Source organism: Leuresthes tenuis, unplaced genomic scaffold, assembly GCF_036924035.1.
Source record: "Leuresthes tenuis unplaced genomic scaffold, fLeuTen1.0.hap1 SCAF_1, whole genome shotgun sequence".
Taxonomy (NCBI): domain Eukaryota; kingdom Metazoa; phylum Chordata; class Actinopteri; order Atheriniformes; family Atherinopsidae; genus Leuresthes; species Leuresthes tenuis.
The window spans coordinates 10279419-10294213 of NW_027325355.1; the positions used below are offsets into that span (position 1 = coordinate 10279419).

The following is a 14795-nucleotide window of genomic DNA, read 5'->3' on the forward strand; positions in this document are numbered from 1 at the left end:
TGAACATTGGCATGATATAGGCTGTGTCAAATGCAAAAGCAGTCCCCGTTTCCCTTTTTGGAACTCATCCTTTCTCAGGACAAAGTTAAATGTATGAGTATCAAACACAACAAGTACCTGGGACATGTCAACAGATCCAGGAAATCCAGGAACCAGCAAACTGAGAGCCAAAGAGAAACTGAGGCGTCTGCCAACAAATCAGCAGCAGCTGAAGCTGATCAACTTCCTGATGTGTCATGAGGTGATCACATGTTTCAACTAAAGACATCATATAGACATAGCTTTAACAGCTGCAGACCAATATCAATACTTTCACAGTTTGTTCAGAAACTAGATAGTTTTATTGAAAACAACAGCTTATTGAATGAGAGTCAATATGGGTTTGGGTCAAATAGGTCTACAGCTGCAGCAATAATGAAGGTGACAGAAGAAATCCCAACTGCACCGGACAGAAAGAAGTTTACCATATGAACCATTCATTGAGCTGAAGAAAGCTTTTCACACTATTGATCATTCAATATAACTTTCAGAGTTAAATAGCTTTGGTGTGAGAGGAGTTGCTTTAAAGGGGAACTCCTGTATTTTAAAACCTGGACCTTATTTCTGGCATGAAATACGTTTCATCTACTCACAGAAGAGTTTGGCGAAAGTCGGCGTCCTTCGGGAGCTATTTAGAAAACTCGCGATCAGCGTATATCCATATAACGGAGTTAATGGGACGATGCAGCCTCTAAATAAGACATTATCTGTCTTAATTTCACCAATACTTTAAGAAAAATGAATGAACGAACGTGTACTATAGCTCTGTTAGCTCATAGGTGCTGTTATGTGGCTACTTGCGGCTATAGGAGAGCTAACGGAGGGATTTCTACACAGGCCCTCTACTGGGACAACCAATTTAACCAATTTAAAACAAATGTGTATCTCAGCTGCAGGAGTCAAACTTTGGAATTCTCAACATAATGATTTAAAAGGTTTTTCAGATGTTTCCCTGTTCAAAAAAATGTATGAGGAGAAAACAATTGGACATTAAACAAGACATTAGACAGTGGAAGGAGCTGCACCCATCTGTCCCAGACAGCCCTGATGGGAGCAGGCTGGTCAGATCTTTCTCTGGTGTCTCTGTTGTCAAATCTGAGGACTCTTGATATCATTTGAAAGGTCTGAAGTGACATTGTTGCTCGAAAATATTTCTGCCTGTCGATGCGTCCCAGAGACGATCAGTGGCCTCATTGCAGGATCTGTACACTCCAGCAAAAAGAAGAAGCATCCAGGTGTTCCTCATCAGTGTCTTTCCACATGTTGCCATGGACTTTTGTTCCTTCAAGGTTTGACTCTTTTTAATGGCATAAATAGCTCAAAACATGTGTTGATGTCACTGATTCTGGTCACAGCAAACCCTGTGATTCCAGGAGTCATTTTGATGACGTCTGCAGCAGCTGCCCTGCCATCATGTACATCATGAGGTACTGAGCTCCAACACATCTTACCATTTTTGGACTTGAGTCTTTCAGCAGGAGCAGCTTCAGCACCGGTGACCTCCTCATCAGATGAGTGTCTTCTGGATGATATTCCACTTTGTCTTCCTCCTCAGAAACCTGCTCATCCATATCTCCATGCTGCTCTGTGTCCTCTCCCTCATTTTCACCAGATATATTACCCAGAACTTCTCTCACTGAGAATCTTCTTTTCATTTTGGCATGCTGCACATTGGAGATGTGCACTCTGCAGGTCACCAACTCCACACTGAACTGAGCTCACATGTGTGGACATGCCCGTCTTTGCTTGTTCTGTTTCTGTGCAGGTAAACTGGATAACAAGGCAAAATGAGAATCCCCTAAAGCTCACATGATGAGGAGAGGAGCTGGCTGTCAGTGTGTTGGCTGACAGTGCACTGATGATGTCAGCGTTGGCTCTAATTATTGCTTTACAATCTTATTTTTGTAACTGGGTCGAAACCGAACCTAACAACACAGAAGTCATAATTTCAGCCTGAGCTTTTTACAATTTAGTTTTATTTTGGTTCCTGACAATAGATAAATCAACTCCAGTTAACTGTAAAGATGAAAAACTGTGGTATTCATGTCTCATCCCATCATCACCATTACAGCACCACTGCTGGAGCTGATACAGACACACAGGAGACTTTTAACATTTTATCAGTATCAGTTTTATACAGACAGCTGGATCCTTGGCTTCTAGTTCTACAGTGAGGAACCTTGGAGTTATTTTTGACCAGAATTTATCATTTGACGCACATATAAAACTGGTTTCTAGGACTGCCTTCTTTCACCTTCGTAATATTGCTAAAATCAGGAACATCCTGTCTCAGGGTGATGCAGAGAAACTAGTTCATGCATTTGTTACTTCAAGATTGGACTACTGTAATTCCTTATTATTGGGCTGTCCCACATATTCTCTGAAAAGCCTCCAGTTGATCCAAAATGCTGCAGCCAGAGTTCTGATGAGAACTAACAGGAGAGATCATGTTTCTCCAGTTTTAGCTTCTCTTCATTGGCTCCCTGTTAAATTCAGAATAGAATTTAAGATTCTTCTTCTCACATATAAAGTTCTTAATGACCGAGCTCCATCATATCTTAAAGATCTCATTGTAAGATATTTTCCAAACAGAGCACTTCACTCCCAAACTGCAGGTTTACTTGTTGTTCCCAGAGTTTCTAAAAGTAGAATGGGAGGCAGAGCCTTCAGTTATCAGGCCCCTCTCTTGTGGAATAAGCTGCCAGTAAATGTCCGGGAAGCAGACACCCTTTCCACTTTTAAGATTAGGCTTAAAACTTTCCTTTTTGATAAAGCTTATAGTTAGGGATGGCTCAGGTAATCCTGAAACATCCCATAGTTAAGCTGCTATAGGCTTAGACTGCTGGGGGACCTCATCTGTCACACCTTTCCTCACTTTGCTCTCTTTTTCCCCCTGTTTAATTTCTCAATTGCTATTATGTACATGTGACATTATTGTGGTTATTAATTTCTGTTTCCCTGTTCCAACAGGTGTCCTTTGAATGGTGGTATGGTGTTTTTCCCCCCTCTTTTCCCTCTTTTCTGTCTTCTCAAACCCCAGCTGGTCGAGGCGGATGGCCACCCTTCCTGAGTCTGGTTCTGCCAGAGGTTTCTTCCTGTTAAAAGGGAGTCGTTCCTTTCCACAGTTGCCACAGGCACACTCAGGACGGGAGATTAGACTGAAGACAAGTTTCAGTGCAATCTGTTGGTTTCCTTAGCTAGGATATTATTTTTTAATTGGCTCTACATGAATTAATTTGATTATTTTGAAATTAATTAATTGAATTCCAATTGGCTTGAATTGGACTATATTATTTAAGTGAAAATTGAAATGACAATGCAGTCTTAACAAACCTTTAATAGGTCAAATCTACATGTGAGTTAAGAGCTAATATTGGACTCTTCTCTGGACTCTGGTCCAGCCAGCCAGGAGTACAGAAAGTTTGCAGGTTAGGGGTCAGCTTTAGTTTTCAGGCAGCTCAACTCTGCAGGTTTTTACCTCTTCTGAAGTCCAGCAGCCGTATGAGAGCTCATGTTTCATTTCACGCACTTGAATGCACCAGGGAGAAGATTTAGGGTAACATTTCAGAAGAAGATCATGATTTAAGAATTTCAAGCGGAAACTTCCTTGTTCCCTCCCTAAACTGATCTGAAGGTGGGAGGATGTGTGAAACCATTGTGTGATAGTAGAGGAGCTCTTAAGTGAAGATCAGCTGATCAGCTGCAACAAAAGGAGGTGGAATTAGTTTTGTATCACAGCACAGACGGTGTTTCTGCTCTGAGAGTCACACACTGCTCTGCCAAATGGAGGAAATGGCTCAGAAAAGTGTTAAACTGGACTTGGAAACCTTCTCTTGTTCGATCTGTCTGGATCTACTGAAGGATCCGGTGACTATTCCCTGTGGACACAGCTACTGCATGAACTGTATTAAAGGCTACTGGAATGGAAAGAATAAGAAGGGAATTCACAGATGCCCTCATTGCAGGAAAACTTTCACACCGAGGCCTGTCCTGGAGAAAAGCACCATGTTAGCTGATTTAATGAAGCAGCTGAAGAAGACTGGACTCCAAGCTGCTCCTGCTGATCTCTGCCATGCTGGACCTGAAGATGTGGCCTGTGATTTCTGCTCTGGAAGAAAACTGAAAGCCATCAAGTCCTGTTTATTCTGTCTTTTCAAAGAAATCTTACTCAGCTCTGATCATTAATGAGAATATGATGAAGAAATTTTGAGATTTTGTGGTGGGGCTGAGAACTGTTCAACTCTCATTGTCCTGTTCCACGTATTGTTTAAGGACCGTCACAGGTACAAGGGTCAAGGGTGCTGGAGAAGGCCTATCTATCTTATTTCAGCTTCTATCTAAACCTTGTTTCACTGAATGTCTCATGACCTTGTGTGGCATAAATAGCAATAGTATAATCTTTTTAACTCAGACAACTCTGTGTCAGTTTCCTGATATGTCATGCAGACGCCTTGCTATGAAAATAAATGTTTTGTGTTAATTGTCTCTGAGTCTCATTTTGAGAGAATTTTCTTGACACCAACACAACAGACATTTGAAACAGTTTCACAGCTTGAAGTTGAGCCTTGTGCCCTTTTAGTGTTGGAACAGCCTTAACTTTCAACTTCAGTCATTAAACAGTTATCTGGAAAGTACAGGGAACAAATCCAAACCTTTTTCAGACTGTTAAAGATTTCTGGGTCTTTGGGGAATATAAGTCCAACTTTCCCTCGTAACCAAACACACATTTTCTTCAAAAATATCTCTGTAAAGCATGAGAAGTGTTGACATCTGACCTTTAATAAAATGCAGAACAATGAAATACAGACTAGTGTAAAGCTAGACTTCACATTAAAATGAAATTATATATTGTGTCTACAGATGTTGTATATTTACATAAATACCCACAGCTTGTGCAAAGCTACTTCGTGAATCTTAACTTTAAACAAAATATAAATGTTCAGTATAACAGAATAAAATATGTTTCTAGTTTCAAACAGATTGCATATAGTTCTGTCCATACACTCATAATCGATGCCATGTTTGTCTTGAATGGTGGGAGAGCTGGCCACAGTTAAAACAATCCCAACAATTTATAAAGAACTTTCAATAGTTCTTCAAACATGTGCTACCCACAGAAAATTCAGAACAAAAGTCTTGACAAGAGAAGGTGGTAATCCACACAAAATAGTTTTAATCTGAACAAAAGAAAGGCTTTTGATTGGTAGTTACTGTTCCTGCTCCCAAGTTAACGTTGTCTTATATGCTATAAAATTTGTTGATTTAAACCAGTCATTTATCTGCAGTGTGAGTATGTTCGTGTCTCTTTAGACTAGATAATTGAGTGAAAGCTGCTTCACAATGACCACAGCTGTATGGTTTCTCTCCTGTGTGAATATGTTGGTGTTTCTCTACACCAGATAATGCTGTGAAGCCTGCCCCACATTGACCACAGCTGTATGGTTTCTCTCCTGTGTGAATACGTTGGTGTGTCTTTAGACTAGATGATTGAGTGAAAGCTGTACCACATTGACCACAGCTGTATGGTTTCTCTCCTGTGTGAATACGTTGGTGTGTCTTTAGACTAGATGATTGAGTGAAAGCTGCCCCACACTGACCACAGCTGTATGGTTTCTCTCCTGTGTGAATACGTTGGTGTTTCTTTAGGTGAGATAATTGAGTGAAAGCTGCCCCACACTGACCACAGCTGTATGGTTTCTCTCCTGTGTGAATACGTCGGTGTGTCTTTAGACTAGATAAGTGAGTGAAAGCTGTTCCACACTGACCACAGCTGTAAGGTTTCTCTCCTGTGTGAATACGTTTGTGTGTCTTAAGCTTGGAAGATGTAGTGAAAGCTGCTCCACACTGACCACAGCTGTATGGTTTCTCTCCTGTGTGAATACGTTGGTGTGTCTTTAGACTAGATAATTGAGTGAAAGCTGTTCCACACTGACCACAGCTGTAAGGTTTCTCTCCTGTGTGAATACGTTGGTGTTTCTTTAGACCAGATAATGCGGTGAAAGCTGCCCCACACTGACCACAGCTGTATGGTTTCTCTCCTGTGTGAATACGTTGGTGTCTCTGTAGATTAGCTAATTGAGTGAAACCTGCCCCACACTGACCACAGCTGTATGGTTTCTCTCCTGTGTGAATACGTTTGTGTGTCTTCAGATTGGAAGATGTAGTGAAAGCTGCTCCACACTGACCACAGCTGTAAGGTTTCTCTCCTGTGTGAATACGTTGGTGTGTCGTAAGATGGGAAGTCTTAGTGAAAGCTGCCCCACACTGACAACAGCTGTAAGGTTTCTCTCCTTTATGAAGCTTCTGATGATACCTCAGATGTGATGATCTTTTGAAAACTTCCCCACAGTGCTTATAACGGCACCATCTGGATCCCTCTTGGGCTATATGTTTCTGCAATGACAGAGAGGAAGAAGACTTTGATCCTTTTGAAGTTAACACAAAAGATTTCTCTAATCTAACCTTTGCTAACCAACATATTCTAACTGGACCTGGACGGACCTATCCACACAGGTCTCAATATTTCCGATCAAACGTGAAGGCTGAGGGTGTGTTTATAAGTACCCTCAGCTATCAGTACTATGCTCTGATGTGTTCAGCACACATTCAGGGTTTTAAGCAGTAAACTCTTGCTTTTTGCTCTTTTACTAATTATTTTTTGTCAAGATGAAACTTTGAAAGGGAATTTGTGCTACAATAATTCTAAATGATAGAAGGAAGCACAGTCTTGTCCAAGTTGTACACTTAAACACCATTTAAAGGTTGGGCTGAAAAAGGTTGATGAATAATGGTTTAAATTAATAAAAGTAACAGTTGTGGTAATACATAGCATTCTTTACACTAACCCTTTGTTCCAGCTTACAACCCAGTGGTCTACAGCCATTCAGCTCAACAGCAAACAGGGAAATAGTCTTAGCTTTACTCTAAAACAACTATTTACACTGAGGTAGAGAGCTCTACAAACCTGTCATTTAACATTTAACCATTAAAGTATTACCACCACCAGGTTTAATTAATGTAATCCAGAGACTATAAACACAAATAATGAAGATTAGCTCCTGAACCTCTCAAATCTGAAGCCCACCACAACAATCTGCCCACTGATTTTCTTCCAGCAGATCATTTAGCCTGCAGCACATCTGTATCTCCAGTTCAGAGAGAGAGGAGATGAAACCAGGAAACACCAGAACAAGCGGAGGATACACGGAACTTCAAAACTCGTCCACATGTCTTTAGCGTCCTCCACACTGACCTGTAGTCCGGTGGAACCAGAGGATGAGCCGGCTCTGTTCCTGGTGGAGGGGTTCGGATCCTGGTTCTGCTGCTCCATTCTGGTCCTGGTCCTCCGACTGATGGACTCTGTCTGCAACTGTCAGTACAAACAATAAGATCCAGCGGTGGCGTGCAGCATGTTTTTACACACATCCACTTTTCTTCTTCTCTTGATAAGCTTTCTGAACAGTTTCTAACCATCTAGTCACATTTCATTAAACTTTTAACTGTGGTTTTTATTCAAATTCCTGTGAACTTTAAACTGGTTCTTTAAAGACCCACTAAGGTCACAGTTCAAAATATTTGGAGCTTTTTGATCTAATTCAGAAAAAAATTAATAATATACTCTGTAGAATGACACCCACTGTGTGAAATATCCCATGAATCTCATCTGAGTCAGTGTAACATGATCAACTTAAATCATTTTACTACATTAAGACAAAGATACTGTTTGAGGAAAGGGTCCCAATATCATCCCAAAGCCTGAAGTTCAGATTTTCTCCGTTTCTAAATTTGTTCTCATTTCCAGAAGCTGTCATGGATCCAGAAAAGTAACAGAGTAATCTGAGATTTGTCACAGGTTAAACTCTGAAGCCCACGGTTCAGCACTCAGGGAGCTTCAGTCTGGGCTGAGGCTTGAAACTGAGAAGATGTGATGTTTCAGTGGGGAAATGATCTAGTTCTGTGTGGCTAACAGCACGTCAGCAGGAGCTGTCTGACTGATCTGAGACACTCTGAAGAACAACATGAAGTGGACCATTCTGAGGCTGTCATTTAAATATAAAGGAGTGTTTTTCTGGCATCAGAAGTGCTCGTCCAGTGATTCGTTCCAGAAAGCTGCTTTAGTGAAACCTAAAGTTTGAGATGAAGGAAACTCACAGACCCTTAAAACTCTGAAATGTTTTTCAACCCAAATAACCTACAATCTCCTTTATTTTAATTACGAAATTATCTTAACTGGTAAACTTATGTGTCCAGTTGAAGTGTAAAAAGTGATCTTGTGTTGTGGTCAGATCAGAGTATCAGCTCCTAAAAGTTGCACAGATCCTCCTAATAAGGATCATTTTAGCTCCATTTTAACTCCAGATGTGGGCTTTATGAGTAAATATATGTACAACCTTTTTATAATGCCATCAATCCTTGTTGATTCGTGGATAAAATAAAATATTGGATATATAAAGAAAACTGAATAATGAAGTTTTCATGAGACACTTCTGAAGAGGACAGTCAGACTGTCTTTTAATGGTGTCTTTCTCAGAGTGTAAATCTGAGAAATCGGACACTGATACTGAGGATAACTCTGTATTTCTTCTGCTCGTGTGATACTTTCCTGGATCACCGACAAGTTTTTATAATAATGCTATGACTTCCTCTTCATGTTTGTGCTCCAGTTTTATCAAAAAGCCAAACGATACCCAGATAAGCCTGGAAAGAACTATTCTAAATTTTACATTGATCATCAAACTTTTTAAATGACAAAAGATTTCAGCAAAACTACAGAAAGACGTTTATTAAAAAAAACTGTTAAAAACGGTCAGAAAAGGGCCCAGAAGTATGTTTCACACACAGCTAAAAGGATAAAGCTCCATGTTATTTGTCCATCTGGCCGGCTTAGGGAAATTTATAGCTGAGGCTGTGTGTCTGGTATTGCAGAGCATTAGCATTAGCATTAGCAGGACATGCTAACTGTGAATAGCAGCCAGGTTATTTAAACTTTTTCACTCTCTGGTGCATGTTCTGACTGCCCGTGTCCAGCTGCAGGAATCAAACCAATGACACAAAGCAATTTGAAGGCATTTCTGCAAATGTTTGACCGCTACATGTATTCTTTTCTGGACTTACCTGTACGCAGCTTCCTGTTGTGATGTTCAGAGACGTGCTGACTGAGGCTTGTCTGGAGTAACGGAGGGAACGGTTTGCTGCATTTAGGGGAGGAGCCGAAAATGATGACGTCAGAAGGCTCGCTACTGTATATGTCTATGCTTCGCTATGCGGCCGTACGACGTGACTGCTTCAGGAAGCGGTTCAGATTTTGTCTAAAGTATTGACAGGTATATAAACGTCCAGTCTCCATTTAAAATGTGTGTTTTTTATGGAGAGTTACAGTCAGTTCAGGTTTTGAGTTTGGATAGTTTGGATACTAGAGTTTGGAAAGCATTAATATAGTTTGGAGATAGTTTGGGGAGTTAAGTGAGAGATAGTTTTGAGATTGAGGAGAGTGAGGAGAGAAGGATAGGTAAGAGGATATATTCAATAATATAGACAATGGAGCAGCAGGGGGTCTCTCAAACCTGGTGTAGAATGTGTTGAGATCGTCAGCTAGTCCGGGGGAGGGGACGTTTGTGATGGTTCTGAGGGGACTCCACACAACTGCAGGGTCGTTGGTGCCTGAATCACTCTCCAGTCTGGCTCTATAGTCCTCTTTAGCATTTTTGATGGCCTTCTTGAGGCCCTGTCTGGCCAGTCTGAATGTGTCCATGTCACCCTCTCTGTACGCCTGCTCTTTCCGGCGCCTGAGCTCTCTGAGCTGCTTGGAGAACCAGGGCTTTCGGTTATTGTGCCTTGTGATGGTTTTGGTTGGGAGGCAGACCTGCTCACAGAAGCTGATGCAGGAACATACAGTGTCAGAAAAGCTGCCGTCGTCATCCTCAGGGCCCCTCAGTGACTCCCAGTCAGTAGACTCCATGCAGTCCTGAAGCATGTCCCTTGCCTCTGGAGTCCACCTCCTTACTGTAGTCCTGGATGGTTTGGCCCTTCTCAGTTGCTGCCTGTATGTGGGGACCATCTGTATGATGCAGTGGTCGGAGTGTCCAAGGGCAGCGTGGGGGATGGAGTGGTATGAGGGTTTTATGGTGGAGTAGAAGTGGTCCAGTGTGTTGCTGTCCTGCATGGCGCATGTCACCAGCTGTTTGGAGTTTGTCAGTTCCTGGGAGAGGTTACACGAGTTGAAATCTCTCATCACAAGAACTACCGAGTTTGGCCGAGAGGTGGAGAAAAGAGCTGCTGGATGTCATGGTTGACATTACCACCAGAATGCAGATAAAAATTTAACTGTGAGAAGCATTACACAGAGGGTTCATCTCCAAAGCAGGAGTTTTGGTCTGTCATTTGAATGAAAACATTCAGTATTAAATAAATGTCTTTAAAATGTTTTGCTTTTATTTATGGTGAATTGAAGTTTCATTTGGATCATTTTCCAGAACAAATCTTTGAAATGTTCACAGTTTTTATCTTTGAACCTTCAGAAAACTTCTCTTAAGAAGAAGAAAAAGTTGAATAAAAGTTATATAAATAAAGACAGCAGAGAGGAAGAAACTCCCTCATCTCAGTATGTTTGTGACTCTGTCTGAGATGGAGGTGAAATATGTGAACCTGGGCTGTGGTTTACTGCTCTCTCACAGCCGTTCTGTTTATTCACAGCTGATAAATCATCGTTCTGAGGATGACCATAACCTTTATAAACATCACCACTATCTTTATTAATATCCAGAATCACTGTGAATGTTTCTGCTTCTTTCTTCTGGTACCAGTATATCCAGTTTTCATCACACTGGTCAGTTCCACAGCTGAAGGAGACACTTTGACCAACTCTCCTGGTCAGTGTTAACTGGTCCTGGATCAGCTGTGCTGCCATGGCAACCAGCGCTGTAGAGACTCAGACAGACAGATGAAGGTCAGTGTGACAGTGTGTGTTCCAGGTGGAGTTTGCTGGCTCCTGATTGGCTGGAAACACTCACCTGAACACAGACAGCACAGAGCAGCAGCTGGGAGGAAAAGCATTTTGTGCAGTGGTGTTTCCTCTGGTGAACCTGGGGAGAAGTGGCGCTCTGATGCAGCTGAGGCCAAACAAGGACGAGCTGTGAGATCAGACCAGGGCCACGTGCTTTCTAACAGCTCCTCAGAGCTCCCATCAGCCCCTGCGGCCCACAGATAAGACCGCTGCTGCTGACTGACAGCTCAGCTGAAGCTGCTGTGTGGTTTCATGGTCTTGATTTGAATCTGACAGCAGATGATTAAAATCGGGGTCACATGATGCAGAAAGACTAAAAAACATTCATGTTCCCACAAACACATTCAGCTTGGTGGTGAATTTAGTAACACACACTGTTATCTGTTGTTTAACAGCTGGGATGAAAATGCACAACTACAAATCCACACAGCTCCTCAACTCTGATCCAACTCTTCAATGTGTTTGACTTCATTCAATAATGGAGCTGAATTTCTGCTGACTTTCATTCCTTTCCCACTCTGTCTTCTAACATGATGGATTTAGTTTGTCATGTTGTTCTTCATCATGTTTCCATCATGCAAACAAAGTCCTGTCAGTGTTCAGCTCTCAAACAGTTCACCTTCAGTTCCACTGACACACTGATGCCTGTGAATTCATCTCAAACTGACATTTTTATCAGTGCTGCAGTCTGTCCTTCACTCACATGGGTTGTTCTGGATCACATGGCTGGAACATGAGATTTCCTCTGACCCACAAACCCAACTACACTGCTGTCATTGTGCTGCTTATTGGGCTGTGAATGTTGTCAGAACAGCTTTTCAACAACAAGCTGAAGATGTGGCTGTTGTGCTGCTTTTGATTCACAGTCAGTGTAGACAATATGGAAAGTAGAGCTCAGGAGGTGCAGCTGAAGCTTTTGCTTCTTTCATCATTACTTATAGAGATGACACTGAAATGCTTTTGTATTCAGAGCTTTTATTGATTGTTTAAGGGTGACAGCTTCATGACACTTTCTCCAGTCTGACCCTCACTTGGAACACAATCAAACATACTGGGACATGTGGGAAAGGATCACAGTGTTCATACTGTACATATCTGAGAACATCCACAGGAAGACACTTTATCATTTACATGCTGATTCTGTCATTTTAACATCTTTCACAGTCAGATTTTTACTAGAAATGATGTTATACACTGTATGTTGACACGTAAAAAATAATCCCATTCTGCTTGTAAGCAGCTCTGAATAGAAACAACTATAACTACACTGTTATTACTGTATTATGTTGATGCATGAAAACAGCTGAATGATTGTGCTGGAAACACTGAGAACAGCCTGAAGATGTGGCTGTTGTGTTACTTTTGCTTCACAGTCAGTGTAGACAACATACAAAGCAGCTTCAAAGATACTTCCAGGTGAGGCGTGCAGAAAGCAGCTGTGAGCACCGTAACATACAATAAATACATTATTACTGACCTGGACACTGATACATTCAGATTCAGTTATCACATATATATAAAGGATCTGCAGGTCACTGCTTCTGTTTTCATTTACATTTCACGCAGCATTCATACAATCCATGTTTCCCACCATTGCCTGGGCTCTATGAACATGTGCTGCATATTATTTACAGTTAAGATCATAAAGCTGAAAAAGAGAGCAGAACAGCACACGTGATGACTGGTGACTGAGAACAGAGCACCATCGCTGCTGACATCACAAGAAGTGATGTCATCACTGATTATGACCTCACAGTTCTGCATGACATCACAATGGAAACATGTCATCAAAGGACATGACATCACTGTAGTTTATAAAAGGCTGAAAGACAAACCGCCTGAAAAACAACACTTACTTAAAAAGTCCTTTTTGAGTCAAACCAAAATATCCTCTCCTGTACTTCTGTGGGGTGACAGAGTAGATGAAGAGATTCTGGAGAATGAGTCTGAGGGTTCCTACATATTTCCCTTTGAAAGTGGCAAAGAGCAAAGTTCTGAGGAAGCCGCCAACAGGCCAGAAGATGCAGAATCATCCCCAGGCCTCTGCAGCTCAACACAGCAAGAGGAAGTTTACAGACTCAGGAACCTCTCCCACTCCCTCTGTGGGCTGCACTCAGAGGGAATGGACTCCCTCCAAGGCCTCTGCTGCCACCAATTATGGCTCAGAGAAGTTTAAGGGGGAATTTCTGCTTCCAGAGTAAAAGGAAAGTTTCAAGTAAAGGTTTAATTCCAGCAGCCTTAAAACTCTGTGGTGGACTGATCAAATCCAATGTGGAGGTGTGGATTTAGGGGAAAACCTCCTCGAACAGTCCGGTGTAATTGGGTCTAAAATATATGTTGATGGTTCAGAAGACTTTATTTTTGTTGTCAGCTCAGAGAGCTCGACTGGGTAATAATAATAATAATGTGGCTCAAGCAAAGCTTGGATGATAAGAATGGTTTTATGAACTTCTGAGGAATAAGTCGTATTTAAATGAGCAATAACTGTCTGATCTAAAATGCACTCAGATAAAGATCAAGTCCATGCATTCATTCATGCAAGATGTGTTTATACCACATTAAAGGATCATGAACTAAACGTTTCCAATCAGCTGAGCCGTCATTTCACCTTCCTCAGTTCAAAATTGACAGAAAATACAAACTCCATGCACAAACACTGCTTTAGATTGATTTCAGAGGTGAAACTGCTGCAGCTGCTGGTCAGAAAGAAGCAACCTGAACCTGAGTAAGTTTCAAAGTAGGTTTCACTCTCCACTTTAAACTTCTAGAAAGATATAGCAGTGTAGAAGTTTGCATTTTGGGGATTTTATGTTACTTTTGGCTTGTTTTTTAACCCGTTAGTATTAATGTATCTGTGATACTATTTTTTTTTTTAAAGTGAGTGAAATTTCTCTATTTGGTGCAGCTAACATGAACACATGACAGATCGGCAGTAAAACTCCTTTTACAACATTAAATAAGAGGCGTCTGTGAGGTGAATATGGAGCTCCTGGTTGCATCAGGCAGGTCTTTGTCTCCTAAACTCTGTTTAGAGTTTTTCTGTGTGAAAGCAGCTGAAACTCTAAATGATGAAGATGTTTGATGTGTCTCACCTGCAGGAATCGTGAGCAGCGTGAAAACGTTCAGCAGGACAAAGACGGTCAGAATACACTTCGTCATGGTTCACCTGGAGACAAACAGACAGATGTTAACATGTGGCATCAGAGCAGCAGCTGAATCAGCATGATGATCAGCTGTCATTTCACATCTTTATGGTCCCACCAGAGGACAACAAAGCGTGAACCGTCTGTACTTAAACTGTAATCTGACCTTGAAGACTCTTTGTATTTGTTAGTTCCACATTTGACCCTAATCAGTGTAAAATGAAAACGTTTTAACAGCTTAAAACATATTTAAAGTGGCTGATTGTTAGTTCTGCCAAAGCTATGGTACCTGGTTCTGGTTGTGGGTCCTGGTCCTGGCTGTGGCTCTGTGGTTGGGTGCTTTCAGCTCTCAGTCTGGTGTGTTTGAAGGTTTCTGCCCAGTTTTCCCTCCTCATGCCTGATCTGAGCTCTCAGCTGCTGTTTTTCACAGCAGGACGACACTCGACTTCATGAGGCTGCTAAAACAGCAGCTTCATTGTTTTAGTGACGTTTCCAGTCCAGTTGGTCGCGGGACAGACATCAGACCGCTCAGAAAAACACAACCGCTGTGAGAGAAAGATTTTCACCTTTGCAGCATTTTGCTTTGAACCTCTTAAAAACTAATGTGTTGA

At 41.6% G+C, this 14795-nt stretch overlaps 1 protein-coding gene across 1 annotated transcript in view; it reads right to left on the reverse strand.

The window, feature by feature from the left end:
- LOC140291454 (uncharacterized) overlaps positions 1-14795 on the reverse strand; it is a 392957-nt gene that overhangs the window by 76039 nt on the left and 302123 nt on the right. The window contains exons 8-9 of the mRNA XM_072379414.1: positions 5469-6352; positions 3518-3522 (exon numbers count right to left, since the gene is read on the reverse strand). Coding sequence (XP_072235515.1) covers positions 3518-3522; positions 5469-6352 — 889 coding nt within the window. The remainder of the gene's footprint in view (positions 1-3517; positions 3523-5468; positions 6353-14795) is intronic.